General features: G+C 45.3%; 1 protein-coding gene across 1 annotated transcript in view; it reads left to right on the top strand.

Annotated features, from left to right (window-relative positions):
* als2a (alsin Rho guanine nucleotide exchange factor ALS2 a) overlaps window positions 1-19,572 on the top strand; it is a 63,426-nt gene that overhangs the window by 40,574 nt on the left and 3,280 nt on the right. The window contains exons 25-34 of the mRNA XM_029116071.2: window positions 1,746-1,882; window positions 6,457-6,615; window positions 8,235-8,352; window positions 8,751-8,908; window positions 10,664-10,744; window positions 10,992-11,168; window positions 11,252-11,297; window positions 16,853-16,914; window positions 17,343-17,492; window positions 19,377-19,473. Coding sequence (XP_028971904.2) covers window positions 1,746-1,882; window positions 6,457-6,615; window positions 8,235-8,352; window positions 8,751-8,908; window positions 10,664-10,744; window positions 10,992-11,168; window positions 11,252-11,297; window positions 16,853-16,914; window positions 17,343-17,492; window positions 19,377-19,473 — 1,185 coding nt within the window. The remainder of the gene's footprint in view (window positions 1-1,745; window positions 1,883-6,456; window positions 6,616-8,234; window positions 8,353-8,750; window positions 8,909-10,663; window positions 10,745-10,991; window positions 11,169-11,251; window positions 11,298-16,852; window positions 16,915-17,342; window positions 17,493-19,376; window positions 19,474-19,572) is intronic.

Below are 19,572 nucleotides of genomic sequence, written 5' to 3'. Positions count from 1 at the left end.
TGTTGATATACTGGACCACTAATGGGAAGGTAATGTTGATATACTGGACCACTAATGGGAAGGTAATGTCGATGGACTGTACCCCTATTGGGAAGGTAATGTAGATTTCTGAGTTATAACATCTTTGGGTTGAATGGGATAAGAGGTCTGTCAGTGTAGTTCTTCACAGGCAGCCAGTGCAGATTCGCTTCACAGGCAGGCAGTGCAGATTCGCTTCACAGGCAGCCAGTGCAGATTCGCTTCACAGGCAGCCAGTGCAGATTCGCTTCACAGGCAGCCAGTGCAGATTCGCTTCACAGGCAGCCAGTGCAGATTCGCTTCACAGGCAGTCAGTGCAGATTCGCTTCACAGGCAGCCAGTGCAGATTCGCTTCACAGGCAACCAGTGCAGATTTGCTTCACAGGCAGCCAGTGCAGATTCGCTTCACAGGCAGCCAGTGCAGATTCGGTTCACAGGCAGGCAGTGCAGATTCGCTTCACAGGCAGCCAGTGCAGATTAGCTTCACAGGCAACCAGTGCAGATTCGCTTCACAGGCAGCCAGTGCAGATTCGCTTCACAGGCAGCCAGTGCAGATTCGCTTCACAGGCAGCCAGTGCAGATTCGCTTCACAGGCAGCCAGTGCAGATTCGCTTCACAGGCAACCAGTGTAGATTTGCTTCACAGGCAGCCAGTGCAGATTTGCTTCACAGGCAGCCAGTGCAGATTTGCTTCACAGGCAGCCAGTGCAGATTCGCTTCACAGGCAGCCAGTGCAGATTCGCTTCACAGGCAGCCAGTGCAGATTCGCTTCACAGGCAACCAGTGCAGATTTGCTTCACAGGCAGCCAGTGCAGATTTGCTTCACAGGCAGCCAGTGCAGATTCGCTTCACAGGCAGCCAGTGCAGATTCGCTACACAGGCAGCCAGTGCAGATTCGCTACACAGGCAGCCAGTGCAGATTCGCTTCACAGGCAGGCAGTGCAGATTTGCTTCACAGGCAGGCAGTGCAGATTTGCTTCACAGGCAGGCAGTGCAGATTTGCTTCACAGGCAGCCAGTGCAGATTCGCTTCACAGGCAGCCAGTGCAGATTCACAGGCAGTGCAGATTCAGCTGCTGTGGTAGGTTGGTTCTCAGCTCTTAACCGGATCAACAGTGGAGCTGCTCTCTTCTGTTAGCGGTAGAATCTGGTAACTTAAGAGGTCATCATTATAGTACCCTATTCTAGATTAAACAAATGCATGGAAAATAATCAGCAGTTGTCTATTTCAGGAGACCTCCCTAAAATGGAAACTGCTGTTTTGGATATTTAATGTGCTTGTTGAAACGTTGGGTCAGCATGGGTAACAGCAATGCTGTTAACAGTCATGTTTAGTGTAACAGGGCCACCATTAATGTCGGGAGTGAAGTGGAATAATTTTTGGCTGTTATCCAATGTTTTAAGATCTGCCAGACATTTCTCAAGCTGGGCCAACTGGAGAGTGCTGTCTGGCTGAAAAGATACAACTGGTTGTCATCAGAATAGCAGTGTTTACATTAACAACTTATTTAACCAGTGCTGTGAAATGGACTTAAACCAGATATAGTATGTAGGTTTAAAAGACACTGTTAAGAGCATTTTCGGTATACATTTGTCTCTAGAATTAAAGAAAAGTAGGGGATTAACTATGACGTACTAACTAAAAGGGATGACATTCAAACATGAAATACATTCAAACAAATGTGTCCTCTTCACGTATAAATCCAGTTGTTTGTGGTCTCTTTCCCAGGGTACTCTGTCTATGCCCCATGGGGATGTCATCGAGGGGCTGTTCACAGGAGAGTGGACATCAGGGTTAAACATAACGGGAACCTACCGCAAGCCAGACCTCTATGACGCTGACAGGAAGGAGAGAACACAGGTTCTGTAAGTACTGCATGTTCTCTAGGTAGAACCGTTAGTTCCATGGAACTATGGATGCAAGGTAACAGAGATATGATTAGAGTGTATGGATTTAATATGGAGAGTACAGAGATATGATTACAGAGTGTATGGATTTAATATGGAGAGTACAGAGATATGATTACAGAGTGTATTGATTTAATATGGAGAGTACAGAGATATGATTACAGAGTGTATGGATTTAATATGGAGAGTACAGAGATATGATTACAGAGTGTATTGATTTAATATGGAGAGTACAGAGATATGATTACAGAGTGTATGGATTTAATATGGAGAGTACAGAGATGTGATTACAGAGTGTATGGATTTAATATGGAGAGTATAGAGATATGATTACAGAGTGTATGGATTTAATATGGAGAGTATAGAGATATGATTACAGAGTGTATGGATTTAATATGGAGAGTACAGAGATATGATTACAGAGTGTATGGATTTAATATGGAGAGTATAGAGATATGATTACAGAGTGTATGGATTTAATATGGAGAGTACAGAGATATGATTACAGAGTGTATGGATTTAATATGGAGAGTACAGAGATATGATTACAGAGTGTATGGATTTAATATGGAGAGTACAGAGATATGATTACAGAGTGTATGGATTTAATATGGAGAGTACAGAGATATGATTACAGAGTGTATGGATTTAATATGGAGAGTACAGAGATATGATTACAGAGTGTATGGATTTAATATGGAGAGTACAGAGATATGATTACAGAGTGTATGGATTTAATATGGAGAGTACAGAGATATGATTACAGAGTGTATGGATTTAATATGGAGAGTACAGAAATGTGATTACAGAGTGTATGGATTTAATATGGAGAGTACAGAAATGTGATTACAGAGTGTATGGATTTAATATGGAGAGTACAGAGATGTGATTACAGAGTGTATGGATTTAATATGGAGAGTACAGAGATATGATTACAGAGTGTATGGATTTAATATGGAGAGTACAGAGATATGATTACAGAGTGTATGGATTTAATATGGAGAGTACAGGTGCTGGTCATAAGATTAGAATATCATTGAAAAGTTGATTCATTTCAGTAATTCCATTCAAAAAGTGAAATTTATATAATTACTTATATAATATATACATTAATTCCACGCAGACTGATATATTTCAAGTGTTTATTTCTTTTAATTTTGCTGATTATAACTGACAACTAATGAAAACCCCAAATTCAGTATCTCAGCAGATGTGAATATTGTGAAAAAGTTCAATATTGAAGACACCTGGTGCTACACTCTAATCAGCTAAATAACCCAAAACACATGCAAAGGCCTTTAAATGGTCTCTCAGTCTAGTTCTGTAGGCAACACAATCATGGGGAAGACTGCTGACTTGACAGTTGTCCAAAAGACGACCATTGACACCTTGCACAAAAGGTCATAGCTAAAGAGGCTGGCTGTTCAACGAGCTCTGTGTCCAAGCACATTAATAGAGAGGCAAAGGGAAGGAAAAGATATGGTAGACAAAAGGGATAACCACACCCTGGAGAGGATTGTGAAACAATGTGGGGGACATTCACAAAGAGTGGACTGCAGCTGGAGTCAGTGCTTCAAGAACCACCACGCACAGACGTATGCAAGACATGGGTTTCAGCTGTCGCATTCCTTGTGTCAAGCCACTCCTGAACAAGACACAGCATCAGAATCGTCTCGCCGAAGCTAAAGACAAAATGGACTGGACTGCTGCTGAGTTATGTTCTCTGATGATAGTCAATGTTGCATTTCCTTTGGAAATCAAGGTCCCAGAGTCTGGAGGAAGAGAGGAGAGGCACATAATCCACGTTGCTTGAAGTCCAGTGTAAAGTTTCCCCAGTCAGTGATGGTTTGGGGGGCCATGTCATCTGCTGGTGTTGGTCCACTGTGTTTTCTGAGGTCCAAGGTCAACGCAGCCATCTACCAGAACGTTTTAGAGCACTTCATGCTTCCTGCTGCTGACCAACTTTATGGAGAAGCAGATTTCATTTTCCAACAGGACTTGGCACCTGCACACAGTGCCAAAGCTACCAGTACCTGGTTTAAGGACCATGGTATCCCTGTTCTTAATTGGCCAGAAAACTCACCTGACCGTAACCCTATAGAAAATATATGGGGTATTGTGAAGTGGAAGATGCGATAAGCCAGACCCAACAATGCAGAAGAGCTGAAGGCCACTATCAGAGCAACCTGGGCTCTCATAACACCTGAGCAGTGCCACAGACTGATCGACTGCATGCCACGCCGCATTGCTGCAGTAATTCAGGCAAAAGGAGCCCCAACTAAGTATTGAGTGCTGTACAGGCTCATACTTGTCATGTTCATACTTTTCAGTTGGCCAACATTTAAAAAAAAAAAAAGTTTTGTATTGGTCTTAAGTAATATTCAAATTTTCTGAGAGACTGAATTTGGGATTTTCATTAGTTGTCAGTTATAATCATCACAATTAAAATATATAAACATTTGAAATGTATCAGTCTGTGTGTAATGAATGAATATAATATACAAGTTTCACTTTTTGAATGGAATTACTGAAATAAATCAGCTTTTTGATGATATTCAAATTTTATGACCAGCACCTGTAATGGTCAAGTCTCTCTCTCTCTGTCTGTCTGTCTCTCTGTCTCTGTCATGCTGGGAGGTTGGGGTATGAGGAGTTTTGGAGGTGGCTATGTGGTGAGAAGGCCTGTTGTTTTTTTTGTATGATTTTTGTTTCCAACTTGTAAGGTGCCTTAATTTTTCTTCCTACCAGATTAGCGGGTAGCTCTTGGAGGGGAAGGGGGAAGTTTGTTTGGGTCTTGACTGCATGGCAGCCGCAATGGCGATGTCGCTTAGGCACGTTTTCAGGTGTGTACCGGTGGATGGAGTTAGAGTTGAGGAGGTGTTGCTGGCCGTTGGCGAAACGGTAGGTGCTGAACATATTCACTCGGCGTCTAGAATGAACAAAGCAGTTGTTGTGTTCATGAAGAAAGCTGCCTTGGTAGGTACGCTGATTGCTAGTGGGCTTTTTGTTAATTGTTGTTTGTTTCGCCTCTTTCTACACCTTCGACTAGGGTTGTTGATGAGCAGATCCGAAAGGAGCTGGTTCGGTTTGGTAAAGTAGCTAGCGGTTTTCGCGTCCTGTCGGCTGGGTTTTGGGCAGAATCGGTGAAGCATGTTGTCTCCTTTCGTAGGCAGATGTTTATGTTTCTTAACATGCGGATCAGCAGGTCAATGTCTCTTTTAAAATCCGCCACGGGGATGGCATGTACGCAGGCTTTGCTAGTACAGACAGTCTGCGTTGTTTTGAATGTGGTGATCTGGGGCATAAGAAGTTTGCATGTCCACACAGGATTCAAGGACAGGGAGAGCAGCCGCCCGTGGCTGCCAGGCGGAGTGTCCAATCGGTAGGTAGGGAGGGGGATCTCCCTGTGGTGGCTGGTTGTAGCTCCGGTTTGGTGGATAGTGCAGTTCGCTGTGGAGAAGGTTGTGGTGGGAGATTCTCCAGTGAGGACTGTTGGGAATGGAGTGGTGTGGTCGCTGATGCTGTGTTAGTGGAGGGTGTGAGCGAGGGGGGCCTTCACAAGCCAGTTGGTGGTGTTGTGGAGCGGATCGCACCAAGGAGGAAAAAGGGTGTGAAGAAATGTGGGTGGAGGAGGTGTTGGCGTCCCTGGGTATTTCACCTGGCGTTGGGGACATTAGGAACATTAGGGAGTTGGAGGGTGTTAGGGGCAACCATGGCAGGAGGTTCTGGGCTCTGATGGCCTGGCTGGGTGTAGGTGGAGGGTGCTCTATAAACTCCCAGCTCCCAAACGGTCTGGTGACCTCCAGTGGAGGGTTTTACATGGGGCCCTGGCCACCAATAGCTGGTTGACTCCAGTTGACCCTGGGCTTGAGGAAGGCTGTCCTTTTTGTATGATGGCTGAGACTCTCCAACATGTCTTCTCTGTATGTGCTGGGTTGATGCTGTTGATGTCATTGTTGGAATCTGTGTGTGTGAGGTTGGGGGAGTGTTTTTGTTTAGAGATGTTTGTGATGGGACCTCTGTATTCAAGGGAGGAGAAGAGCAAATGTGTTTTGTTGAATTTTTGCCCAAGCTAAGTTGTCTGTTGACAAGGAGGAACCGGGTCAGGGGGTCAGGGGTTACGGACCCGGTGTTGTTATTTAGGGGGATGGTCTCTGCGCGCCTTAGGGTCGAGTTGGAATTTTACAAACGTATTGACAGTGTTGAACTATTTGAGGAGGTTTGGGGACTTGGGGGGCTGTCTGTGTGGTTGAACAAGGGGGCTTTGAGGTCCAATTGTGATTGGGGTTTGAGGTATGTATTTGTGGGAGGTGTAGCAGCACACCATGTGTTTTTATGAGGGTTGGGTTGCTGGGGGTGGGTGGGGATTTCTTAATGTAATGTAGTCTTATTAAAGAAGGATAAAAAATCTCTCTGTCTCTCTCTCTGTCTGTCTCTCTCTCTGTCTGTCTCTCTCTCTGTCTGTCTGTCTCACTCTCTGTCTGTCTCTCTCTCTGTCTGTCTCATGTATGAATGCGTTCCTGCTTGTGCAGAGAGCCGGGCCGTCTCTCTGTTCCCCCGGAGATGAAGTGGAGGGCTGTGTTCTCCGAGTGTTGGAGCCGTCTGGGTTGTGAGGCCCCAGGACTTCCCTGTGAGAGGAGGAAGGCCTGGGAGAACATCGCTGTCACACTGACCAGCGGGCGCAGAGACAGGTACACCTGGGCACACACACTGTGTCACACACACTTCACACTCATCACACACTGTGCATTGCTACTAGCGATCCACCTAAGTGTGCCTGTCACAGTGCAGGAGAGGTAGGACACGTGGAGCAGAGCGAGAAGGTACCTTCTTTAATTATTCCTCTCCAACCAAAACCACAAAAGAAGAGGCACACGGTGAACAGAAGGCTGAAGCACAAATAATGAACCACAAAGTAACTGACTTATTGGGCCACTTAAATGGGGTCCCCAGTTAGAGTCAACCAAGAGCAGATGCCTCTAATTTGAGCCTGAACCTGACAGTACCTACACCTAAATGACCAATAAACCCTCCAAACAGGACCTGGTCCTGTTTCTCCCTGTACCCAGACAGGTTATTCTTAGTCACATGACTGTGTGTACAGCATATTCCTTATTTACTATTTTCTGTATTTTTGTGCATTTCACTGTTAGTCCACGCCTGTTGTCCCTAAAGCATGTGACAAATAAAATGGGATTATGTTTATATACACTCAGCTGGAGATCTACATACAAGCTTGACATGGTCTACAAAAAAGTCATTTCTAAGGTCTTTATCACTTGCCAAGCAAAATATCTTACCAAGCAAAATTGTCTAACATGATTGGCAAATAATTGTGCATTTTTAATGTCGGAAATTGTTGGTTACACTTTATTTTGAGTGGTCCAGTAATGTCTAACAGCATGAATGGTAAATGTAGAGACTCTCAAACAGCATGAATGGGTAATGAATGGTAAATGCAGGGACACTCAAACAGCATGAATGGGTAATGAATGGTAAATGTAGAGACACTCAAACAACATGAATGGGTAATGGATGGTAAATGTAGAGACACTCAAACAGCATGAATGGGTAATGGATGGTAAATGTAGAGACACTCAAACAGCATGAATGGGTAATGAATGGTAAATGTAGAGACACTCAAACAGCATGAATGGTAAATGTAGAGACACTCAAACAGCATGAATGGGTAATGAATGGTGAATGTAGAGACACTCAAACAGCATGAATGGGTAATGAATGGTAAATGTAGAGACACTCAAACAGCATGAATGGTAAATGTAGAGACACTCAAACAGCATGAATGGGTAATGAATGGTAAATGTAGAGACACTCAAACAGCATGAATGGTAAATGTAGAGACACTCAAACAGCATGAATGGGTAATGAATGGTAAATGTAGAGACACTCAAACATCATGAATGGGTAATGAATGGTAAATGTAGAGACACTCAAACAGCATGAATGGTAAATGTAGAGACACTCAAACAGCATGAATGGGTAATGAATGGTAAATGTAGAGGCACTCAAACAGCATGAATGGTAAATGTAGAGACACTCAAACAGCATGAATGGTAAATGTAGAGACACTCAAACAGCATGAATGGGTAATGAATGGTAAATGTAGAGACACTCAAACAGCATGAATGGGTAATGAATGGTAAATGTAGAGACACTCAAACAGCATGAATGGTAAATGTAGAGACACTCAAACAGCATGAATGGGTAATGAATGGTAAATGTAGAGACTCACAAACAGCATGCATGGGAAATTAATGGTGAATTGTGAGGGAAATGTATTTGTCTGTAGTCCCAAAGTGCTGAGTCGATCTCAGACAAGAATGCTGGAGAAGCTGGAGCTGATTCCTCAACACTGTGGACCAGTTACTGCCAGGAGCTACGACCTCGTCCGGCGATACCTGGCTAAGGTGAATCCAACCCCTTATACACCTGTGTTCCAGGTCCAAGGATTTCAGGAGCAGCTCTTCTGTAAACACACTGTACATATTAGATGTTGTTGGCACACGGCTGTCAGTTTAGTAAAGAGACTAGGTTAACAGCCTGGTAAACAGTATAGCCCAGAGACTAGGTTATCAGCCTGGTAAATAGTATAGCCTGGAGACTAGGTTATCAGCCTGGTAAACAGTATAGCCTGGAGACTAGGTTATCAGCCTGGTAAACAGAATAGCCTGGAGACTAGGTTATCAGCCTGGTAAACAGTATAGCCTGGAGACTAGGTTATCAGCCTGGTAAACAGTATAGCCTGAACCCCCTCCACCCCTGTCTCTCCCCACCCATCCCTCCCTCGCTCCATTCATCCCTGCAGGCCTGCGAGACCCCCCTCCACCCTCTGGGCTGGTTGGTGGAGACCCTGGTGACGGCATACCGGATGACCTATGTAGGTGTAGGATCCACCAGACGGCTGCGACAACAGGCTGTGGATGAGATCAAGTCCTTCATTAATCGCATCTTCCAACTGGTCAGGTACAGTCCACTGCCCCGCCCCCTTCCCATGCATGACCAGGAAAACGGAATATAGAGTGAGTGCTGGAGGCAGGTCATGATGCTTAGAAGAAAGCCTACTGGAATGTAGAGCGAGTGCTGGAGGCAGGTCATGATGCTTAGAGGAAAGCCTACTGGAATGTAGAGCGAGTGCTGGAGGCAGGTCATGATGCTTAGAGGAAAGCCTACTGGAATGTAGAGCGAGTGCTGGAGGCAGGTCATGATGCTTAGAGGAAAGCCTACTGGAATGTAGAGCGAGTGCTGGAGGCAGGTCATGATGCTTAGAGGAAAGCCTACTGGAATGTAGAGCGAGTGCTGGAGGCAGGTCATGATGCTTAGAGGAAAGCCTACTGGAATGTAGAGCGAGTGCTGGAGGCAGGTCATGATGCTTAGAAGAAAGCCTACTGGAATGTAGAGCGAGTGCTGGAGGCAGGTCATGATGCTTAGAGGAAAGCCTACTGGAATGTAGAGCGAGTGCTGGAGGCAGGTCATGATGCTTAGAAGAAAGCCTACTGGAATGTAGAGCGAGTGCTGGAGGCAGGTCATGATGCTTAGAGGAAAGCCTACTGGAATGTAGAGCGAGTGCTGGAGGCAGGCCATGATGCTTAGAGGAAAGCCTACTGGAATGTAGAGCGAGTGCTGGAGGCAGGTCATGATGCTTAGAGGAAAGCCTACTGGAATGTAGAGCGAGTGCTGGAGGCAGGTCATGATGCTTAGAAGAAAGCCTACTGGAATGTAGAGCGAGTGCTGGAGGCAGGTCTTGATGCTTAGAGGAAAGCCTACTGGAATGTAGAGCGAGTGCTGGAGGCAGGTCATGATGCTTAGAGGAAAGCCTACTGGAATGTAGAGCGAGTGCTGGAGGCAGGTCATGATGCTTAGAGGAAAGCCTACTGGAATGTAGAGCGAGTGCTGGAGGCAGGTCATGATGCTTAGAAGAAAGCCTACTGGAATGTAGAGCGAGTGCTGGAGGCAGGCCATGATGCTTAGAGGAAAGCCTACTGGAATGTAGAGCGAGTGCTGGAGGCAGGTCATGATGCTTAGAGGAAAGCCTACTGGAATGTAGAGCGAGTGCTGGAGGCAGGTCTTGATGCTTAGAGGAAAGCCTACTGGAATGTAGAGCGAGTGCTGGAGGCAGGTCATGATGCTTAGAGGAAAGCCTACTGGAATGTAGAGCGAGTGCTGGAGGCAGGTCATGATGCTTAGAAGAAAGCCTACTGGAATGTAGAGCGAGTGCTGGAGGCAGGTCATGATGCTTAGAGGAAAGCCTACTGGAATGTAGAGCGAGTGCTGGAGGCAGGCCATGATGCTTAGAGGAAAGCCTACTGGAATGTAGAGCGAGTGCTGGAGGCAGGTCATGATGCTTAGAGGAAAGCCTACTGGAATGTAGAGCGAGTGCTGGAGGCAGGTCATGATGCTTAGAGGAAAGCCTACTGGAATGTAGAGCGAGTGCTGGAGGCAGGTCATGATGCTTAGAGGAAAGCCTACTGGAATGTAGAGCGAGTGCTGGAGGCAGGTCATGATGCTTAGAGGAAAGCCTACTGGAATGTAGAGCGAGTGCTGGAGGCAGGTCATGATGCTTAGAGGAAAGCCTACTGGAATGTAGAGCGAGTGCTGGAGGCAGGTCATGATGCTTAGAGGAAAGCCTACTGGACTGTAGAGCGAGTGCTGGAGGCAGGTCATGATGCTAAGGTAACAATTATTTGGCGTCTTACTGGAGCATTTACATGTGTTGTGTAGGTTCCTGTTTCCTGACATGCCAGAGGAAGGGGGGTTCATCATCGCTGACCCCACCGCTTCTCCACAGACAAACCAGGATGGGTGAGTCTACTGGCCACTCTCTGCCTCGCCCCCCACAGGCCAAGACACTGCTGTTGCCATTTACTCCCTCCAATAGAAATCTGTGTGATCAGTGTTCCTGCTGTATGTAGTACATGGCTCTGCCTGTAGACTGCCTGTAGACTGCCTGTAGACTGCCTGTAGACTTGTGTGACTCTCGGTCAGATCAGATGTCAGTTTTAGACTGTGTGTTTGTCCCCTAACTGTATGAGTCGTGTGTCTCTTCTAGTTGGGTGGTCTGTAGCTCAACCCTGCTGCTCCCGGTGTTGTTGCCCAGACTGTACCCCCCTCTGTTCAGCCTGTACTCCCTGGACAAGGAGAGGGAGGACAGCCTGTACTGGAACTGTGTCCTGAGGCTCAACAAGCAGCCGGACCTCACTCTCCTGGAGAACCTGGGGGTCCAACAGTGAGTTGGATGACACAACAAACACCCAGAGCACAAACATAATTACACACAGGAACACAGAGATAACTCTTCTGTCCTCTCAGGAACTTCTGGCCGTTGTCCATCTCTGTGCTGGGCAAGAAACAGCAGGTGAGCTCCTGTAGTTGGTCTCTTCTGTGACAGGTCTCTGTAGTTCTGTGACAGGTCTCTGTAGTTCTGTGACAGGTCTCTGTAGTTCTGTGACAGGTCTGTAGTTCTGTGACGTATCTATTGGTCTCTGACAGATTTCTGTTGTAGTTCTGTGACAGGTCTCTGTAGTTCTGTGACATATCTATTTTTCTCTGACAGATTTCTGTTGTAGTTCTGTGACAGGTCTCTGTAGTTCTGTGACAGGTCTGTAGTTCTGTGACGTATCTATTGTTCTCTGACAGATTTCTGTTGTAGTTCTGTGACAGGTCTCTGTAGTTCTGTGACAGGTCTCTGTAGTTCTGTGACAGGTCTCTGTAGTTCTGTGACAGGTCTCTGTAGTTCTGTGACGTATCTATTGTTCTCTGACAGATTTCTGTTGTAGTTCTGTGACAGGTCTCTGTAGTTCTGTGACAGGTCTGTAGTTCTTTGACAGGTCTGTAGTTCTTTGACAGGTCTGTAGTTCTGTGACAGGTCTCTGTAGTTCTGTGACTGGTCTCTGTAGTTCTGTGACAGGTCTGTAGTTCTGTGACATATCTATTCTTCTCTGACAGATTTCTGTTGTAGTTCTGTGACAGGTCTCTGTAGTTCTGTGACAGGTCTGTAGTTCTGTGACATATCTATTCTTCTCTGACAGATTTCTGTTGTAGTTCTGTGACAGGTCTGTAGTTCTGTGACATATCTATTCTTCTCTGACAGATTTCTGTTGTAGTTCTGTGACAGGTCTCTGTAGTTCTGTGACAGGTCTGTAGTTCTGTGACGTATCTATTGTTCTCTGACAGATTTCTGTTGTAGTTCTGTGACAGGTCTCTGTAGTTCTGTGACAGGTCTCTGTAGTTCTGTGACAGGTCTGTAGTTCTGTGACAGGTCTGTAGTTCTGTGACAGGTCTCTGTAGTTCTGTGACAGGTCTCTGTAGTTCTGTGACAGGTCTCTGTAGTTCTGTGACGTATCTATTGTTCTCTGACAGATTTCTGTTGTAGTTCTGTGACAGGTCTCTGTAGTTCTGTGACAGGTCTCTGTAGTTCTGTGACAGGTCTCTGTAGTTCTGTGACGTATCTATTGTTCTCTGACAGATTTCTGTTGTAGTTCTGTGACAGGTCTCTGTAGTTCTGTGACAGGTCTCTGTAGTTCTGTGACAGGTCTCTGTAGTTCTGTGACAGGTCTCTGTAGTTCTGTGACTGGTCTCTGTAGTTCTGTGACAGGTCTGTAGTTCTGTGACATATCTATTCTTCTCTGACAGATTTCTGTTGTAGTTCTGTGACAGGTCTGTAGTTCTGTGACATATCTATTCTTCTCTGACAGATTTCTGTTGTAGTTCTGTGACAGGTCTCTGTAGTTCTGTGACAGGTCTGTAGTTCTGTGACAGGTCTGTAGTTCTGTGACGTATCTATTGTTCTCTGACAGATTTCTGTTGTAGTTCTGTGACAGGTCTCTGTAGTTCTGTGACAGGTCTCTGTAGTTCTGTGACAGGTCTCTGTAGTTCTGTGACAGGTCTGTAGTTCTGTGACAGGTCTGTAGTTCTGTGACAGGTCTCTGTAGTTCTGTGACAGGTCTCTGTAGTTCTGTGACGTATCTATTGTTCTCTGACAGATTTCTGTTGTAGTTCTGTGACAGGTCTCTGTAGTTCTGTGACAGGTCTCTGTAGTTCTGTGACAGGTCTCTGTAGTTCTGTGACGTATCTATTGTTCTCTGACAGATTTCTGTTGTAGTTCTGTGACAGGTCTCTGTAGTTCTGTGACAGGTCTCGCCTCCTCTTCCTCTTCCTTTCCTAATCCTCCTCCTCCTTTGTTTCTTGGTAGTCTTCTCTTTGTTGTCTCAGTGTTTAGTGCCTCATCTGGTTGTCCTCAAACACTCCAGTATCCCCAGGATCTTCTCTGGGACAGCTGGGATTTGTAATCCCCTCCGTGAGCTTGGATCTCGTCAGGTTAAGACTGGAGGTGCAACCAACCAATCCAACCACTAGAGGTCACTAGAGGCAAAACGTGATGCTTTCTTCTGTTGATTATTGTTCAAGATGGCGCCGGTTTGTTCTTTGGTGAGCCGTCACATCGAATTTCTCTGTATGTTTGTGTTGTTTGTCTACATGTCTGCCCAAGTTGGCTCCTCGCTCATAGTATATGAACGCCAAGCTCTCCTCGATATTCGGGCCACCGCTTCTGATCTACACAGTCTGAGTCCAGGGGGACAGAAGTTCTCTCTCCCTCGTTTACCAGCGAGTCAGTGCCAGCTCCCCTACTGCACCTCTCTAAATGAAGAGGCATATTAGCCAGCTTTAATCAAACCTCGAGGCAAAGTCGTTCAGTGTTTCCTGGAGATTGTCCCTGCTGCAATCCAGTACCTGCCTCGTACCTATTCTTCTGGGTCCAGCACAAACAGCGTTGTACCTGCCAGTTAGACCTCACGTTCGTAAGAGAGGAATCAACCACTGTAATTTACGTTCATTGGGCTACAATCCCATTCCAAAGAATCCTGGCGATCCTGTTACACGCCGTCTGGCCGAACACATCTCTGTTAAAATGGCCTTGGTAAATGCAAGGTCTATTTCAAACAAAACGTTTATTCTGAATTATTTATTTTTATCTCGTGAATTAGATTTCTTGTTTGTGTCTGAGACATGGCTTAACGTCGGTGAGTCCTCTTTGTGAACTTTCTCCCAGTGACTGTGTTTTTTTAGTTCCCCTAGAATTGCTGGTCGTGGTGGAGGATTAGCAGTTATTTTTTTTAATAGTTTTAAATGTCCCACTGTGTCCGTTGAAACATACCAACGTTTTGAAGTACAGCTGATCAAGGTGGAACTGTGCAGTCCAATGATATGTGCGATTGTATATAGACCTCCTAAATACGATAAGGATTTTGTCCAAGATTTCTCAGACTTCCTATCTTCTATTGTACCTACTTCTGATAATCTTCTGATTATTGGCGATTTTAATATTCATGTTTGCTGTCCAGCTAAGCCTATATGGTTACAGAGGTTTTACAAGTTGTTGACTTATGTAATCTCACTCAGTCAGTTGTGGAATCTACTAGATCTTGTTGTGTGATTTGGTTTTCCTATTTGCAGTGTTGAGATAGATGATATTTGTTTGTCTGATCATAAACCTGTTGTTTTTAATGCCACCATTCCATGCCTACTCCCTAAACGCAAACTACCAGGCAATTTCTCTCCCTCTTTTAACCCTTCTGCCGCCAAACTCTTCTCAGATGCTTATAAGGCTTCTTCCCTCAGTATTGAGGCTCCCTCCAGCCTGAGCAAAAAGGGCTTAGTCACTATGTTTAATTCCAGTTGCTCTGACATCCTGGATTCTGTTGCTCCTTTTAAAAAGAGGGGAGTGAAAGCTAGAACTCAGCCCAGGCTAAATAATGTTACCCATACTCTCAGACAAGAGTGGAGAAAAGCAGAGAGGAAATGGACAAGTTGCAAGTGTCATATGAAATAATGACAGATTGTTTAATTCAAAATCAACTCTCTCTTAAAACAGTAAAAGCAAAATATTTCTCTGATATTATCTCTAACAACTCCAGTAATCATAAAGTCATGTTTAGTGTGATAAACAAGGCTTTACATTCGGTTGCTACTGCTTTTCCAGAAGCGACTTCTAAGACTTGTGAAGACTTTCTGTCTTTCTTCACTGGGAAGATAGATGCCATAAGATCTTGCATCTTACCTTCAGATCACGACCCCTCTGATTTAGCCACACGTTCTGCTCTTTTTAACCAGTTTGAACCTGTATCTCTTTCACATGTGATAGACACAGTCTCACACATGAAGCCTAGTACCTGCCCCCCGGATGCCTTTTTAAAGAAGTGCTGGACACTATTGGTCCCAATATATTGTCTATAATAAATAGCTGCCTCCTCAATCAATCAAATTTATTTATAAAGCCCTTTTTACAACAGAAGTTGTCACAAAGTGACAATGGCACTGTCCCGTCATGTTTTAAACATGCAGTGGTCCAACCCCCTATTAAAAAACCTAAACTTGATTTAACTGTCCTTAATCATTTCCGTCCCATTTCAAAATTGGCATTCCTATCAAAATTCTAGAGAGAGTAATTTTTTCCCAGCCTTTTTAAATGAAAATCATATTGTGGATAAATCCCAGTGTTGTTTTAGGGCACGTCATAGCACTGAATCAGCTATTCTTAAGGTGTTAAATGATTTATTGTTGTTTAGGGACAATGGAAACTGTGCTATTTTAATTATTCTTGATCTTAGTGCTGCTTTTGTCACGTTTGATCATGCCATCCTTCTAGACCGTCTTAAACTAGAAGTTGGCATTCAGGGTACTGCTCTAAAGCTATTTACTTCATATTCGAGAGACAGGACTTTTTCTGTAAATATTGAGAACTATATCTCTTCTGCATCAGTCACCTGTGGGGTACCTCAAGGCTCTGTCCTATGCCCTATTTTATTCTCGTTATGTATGCTTCCCTTGGGCTCCATCTTTCAGAAATATAACATCTCTTACCATTGCTATGCTGATGACACTCAGTTGTACCTTCCCCTGAAAATTTATGAAAATAAATCCCTGAAATCACTCTCTGATTGTCTTAAAGATATTAAATACTGGCTAGCTAAAAACTTTCTTCAATTAAATAATACAAAAACAGATGTTATTGTTTTTGGCCCACAGATTCCACCAAGGTTTTTGTTAATAACTATTCAACAATGTACATATCTATGCAAAACGTCTCAGGATAATTTTTGATTCAGATCTCAATTTTGATTAACAAGTAAATGCTGTTGTCGGAGGCAGCTTTTTCCAACTCCAAGCCACTGCCAAATTGAAACCCATTCTTTCCTTTAAGGATTTAGTGGCAGTTATTCATGTGTTCATTTCCTCCCATCTGGACTATTGTAACTCTTTGTACTTGGGAACCTGTCAGTCTACCTTGTCCCGCCTTCAGCTTGTTCTAAATGCAGCTGCTAGGTTTTTAACTGGTACAAAAAATTCGAGAAAGCATCACTCCTGTACTGGCCTCTCTCCACTGGCTACCCGTTAAATATAGGATTGATTTTAAAGTTATTTTATTTGTTTTTAAATCCCTACATGGATCAGAACCCTCCTATATGTCAGACCTCCTTAGCCAGCACTCTTCCTCAAGGACCCTTCGGTCATCCAACAAACTGCTTTTGTGTGTTCCACTGTCACGTTTGAAGTTTGAAGGAGGTCGTGCCTTTTCTGTAGCTGCTCCAATGTTGTGGAACAGCCTACCTTTATATATTAGGTCCTCTACTTAAGACCTATCTTTTTTCTTTAGCATTTGAGTCTGCAAATGGATAGGAAGTTCTGTTGATGTTTGTTATGTCATATAAATATGTTTAGATGGCTATATTTTTTGAATGTACAGCACATTGGTCGACATAAGTTGTTTTTAAATGTGCTTTATAAATACATTTCACTTGACTTGATTCTCCAGAGGCTATTTTACCCTTTTCTTGATGTCCTCCCTGTCATATCATGTCCACTGGATGAATGTGTTGGTCAAACGTGCGTTGTGTGTGTTTCTGTGATCAGGTCCTTCCCAGCACCAAGGATGCCTGCTGGGCTTCTGCAGTGGAGACGTTGCAGTTGATCAGGCAAGGAAGGGCTCGCTGTGTGGTGACCAGACAGCCACACAACGTGGGAGGCCTCGCTGTGTGGTGACCAGACAGCCACGCAACATGGGAGGCCTCGCTGTGTTGTGACCAGACAGCCACACAACATGGGAGGCCTCGCTGTGTGGTGACCAGACAGCCACACAACATGGGAGGCCTCGCTGTGTGGTGACCAGACAGCCACACAACATGGGAGGCCTCGCTGTGTGGTGACCAGACAGCCACACAACATGGGAGGCCTCGCTGTGTGGTGACCAGACAGCCACACAACATGGGACTTGCAGTCCAGTTGAAGTTGGACTTGCTGATGTGAAACCAGCATGTATCATACTGCCAGGACTGATCATTTCTGTTGTCTTGTCTGTTTGTTTATTTATTTGTCTGTTTGTTTGTTTGTCTACACCTTGCAGCACAAAATTCACTCCGTCAGACAAGCTGCAGGTGATCCGGCAGACCTTTGAGGAGCTGACTCAGGAGGTACAAGCCCTTTTCCATAAGAACATCATGTGGTCCATGGACGACCTGTTTCCTCTGTTCCTGTACGTGGTGCTGCGGGCGAGGTATGTGACTTCTGTCAATCAGTCCCTTCATCCACCCTGTAATGAGTCAGCACTGATCTGTCCCTTCATCCACCCTGTAATGAGTCAGCACTGATCTGTCCCTTCATCCACCCTGTAATGAGTCAGCACTGATCTGTCCCTTCATCCACCCTGTAATGAGTCAGCACTGATCTGTCCCTTCATCCACCCTGTAATGAGTCAGCACTGATCTGTCCCTTCATCCACCCTGTAATGAGTCAGCACTGATCTGTCCCTTCATCCACCCTGTAATGAGTCAGCACTGATCTGTCCCTTCATCCACCCTGTAATGAGTCAGCACTGATCTGTCCCTTTATCCACCCTGTAATGAGTCAGCACTGATCTGTCCCTTCATCCACCCTGTAATGAATCAGCACTGATCTGTCCCTTCATCCACCCTGTAATGAGTCAGCACTGATCTGTCCCTTCATCCATCCTGTAATGAGTCAGCACTGATCTGTCCCTTCATCCACCCTGTAATGAGTCAGCACTGATCTGTCCCTTCATCCACCCTGTAATGAGTCAGCACTGATCTGTCCCTTCATCCACCCTGTAATGAGTCAGCACTGATCTGTCCCTTCATCCACCCTGTAATGAGTCAGCACTGATCTGTCCCTTCATCCACCCTGTAATGAGTCAGCACTGATCTGTCCCTTCATCCACCCTGTAATGAGTCAGCACTGATCTGTCCCTTCATCCACCCTGTAATGAGTCAGCACTGATCTGTCCCTTCATCCACCCTGTAATGAGTCAGCACTGATCTGTCCCTTCATCCACCCTGTAATGAGTCAGCACTGATCTGTCCCTTCATCCACCCTGTAATGAGTCAGCACTGATCTGTCCCTTCATCCACCCTGTAATGAGTCAGCACTGATCTGTCCCTTCATCCACCCTGTAATGAGTCAGCACTGATCTGTCCCTTCATCCACCCTGTAATGAGTCAGCACTGATCTGTCCCTTCATCCACCCTGTAATGAGTCAGCACTGATCTGTCCCTTCATCCACCCTGTAATGAGTCAGCACTGATCTGTCCCTTCATCCACCCTGTAATGAGTCAGCACTGATCTGTCCCTTCATCCACCCTGTAATGAGTCAGCACTGATCTGTCCCTTCATCCACCCTGTAATGAGTCAGCACTGATCTGTCCCTTCATCCACCCTGTAATGAGTCAGCACTGATCTGTCCCTTCATCCATCCTGTAATGAGTCAGCACTGATCTGTCCCTTCATCCACCCTGTAATGAGTCAGCACTGATCTGTCCCTTCATCCACCCTGTAATGAGTCAGCACTGATCTGTCCCTTCATCCACCCTGTAATGAGTCAGCACTGATCTGTCCCTTCATCCACCCTGTAATGAGTCAGCACTGATCTGTCCCTTCATCCACCCTGTAATGAGTCAGCACTGATCTGTCCCTTCATCCACCCTGTAATGAGTCAGCACTGATCTGTCCCTTCATCCACCCTGTAATGAGTCAGCACTGATCTGTCCCTTCATCCACCCTGTAATGAGTCAGCACTGATCTGTCCCTTCATCCACCCTGTAATGAGTCAGCACTGATCTGTCCCTTCATCCACCCTGTAATGAGTCAGCACTGATCTGTCCCTTCATCCACCCTGTAATGAGTCAGCACTGATCTGTCCCTTCATCCACCCTGTAATGAGTCAGCACTGATCTGTCCCTTCATCCACCCTGTAATGAGTCAGCACTGATCTGTCCCTTCATCCACCCTGTAATGAGTCAGCACTGATCTGTCCCTTCATCCACCCTGTAATGAGTCAGCACTGATCTGTCCCTTCATCCACCCTGTAATGAGTCAGCACTGATCTTGTTCTCATGATTTTGTGGGATTTTCAATCCTGTCCCAGAATAAAGAAGTTGGGGTCAGAGGTGAGCCTGATAGATGACCTAATGGATCCCAGCCTACAGCATGGAGAACTTGGATTAATGTTTACCACACTCAAGGTACCCACACTTTCTCTCTCACATACACACAAACACACAGACTCAGCCTAACTTTCACAACACTGGTTACCTTTGGACAGCGGAAACAAGTCAAAAATA

This window comes from Esox lucius, chromosome 20 (assembly GCF_011004845.1).
Source record: "Esox lucius isolate fEsoLuc1 chromosome 20, fEsoLuc1.pri, whole genome shotgun sequence".
In the NCBI taxonomy this organism is placed as follows: Eukaryota; Metazoa; Chordata; class Actinopteri; order Esociformes; family Esocidae; genus Esox; species Esox lucius.
Note: the sequence above shows the minus strand (reverse complement) of the source record. Positions and strands in the feature narration are given on the sequence as shown.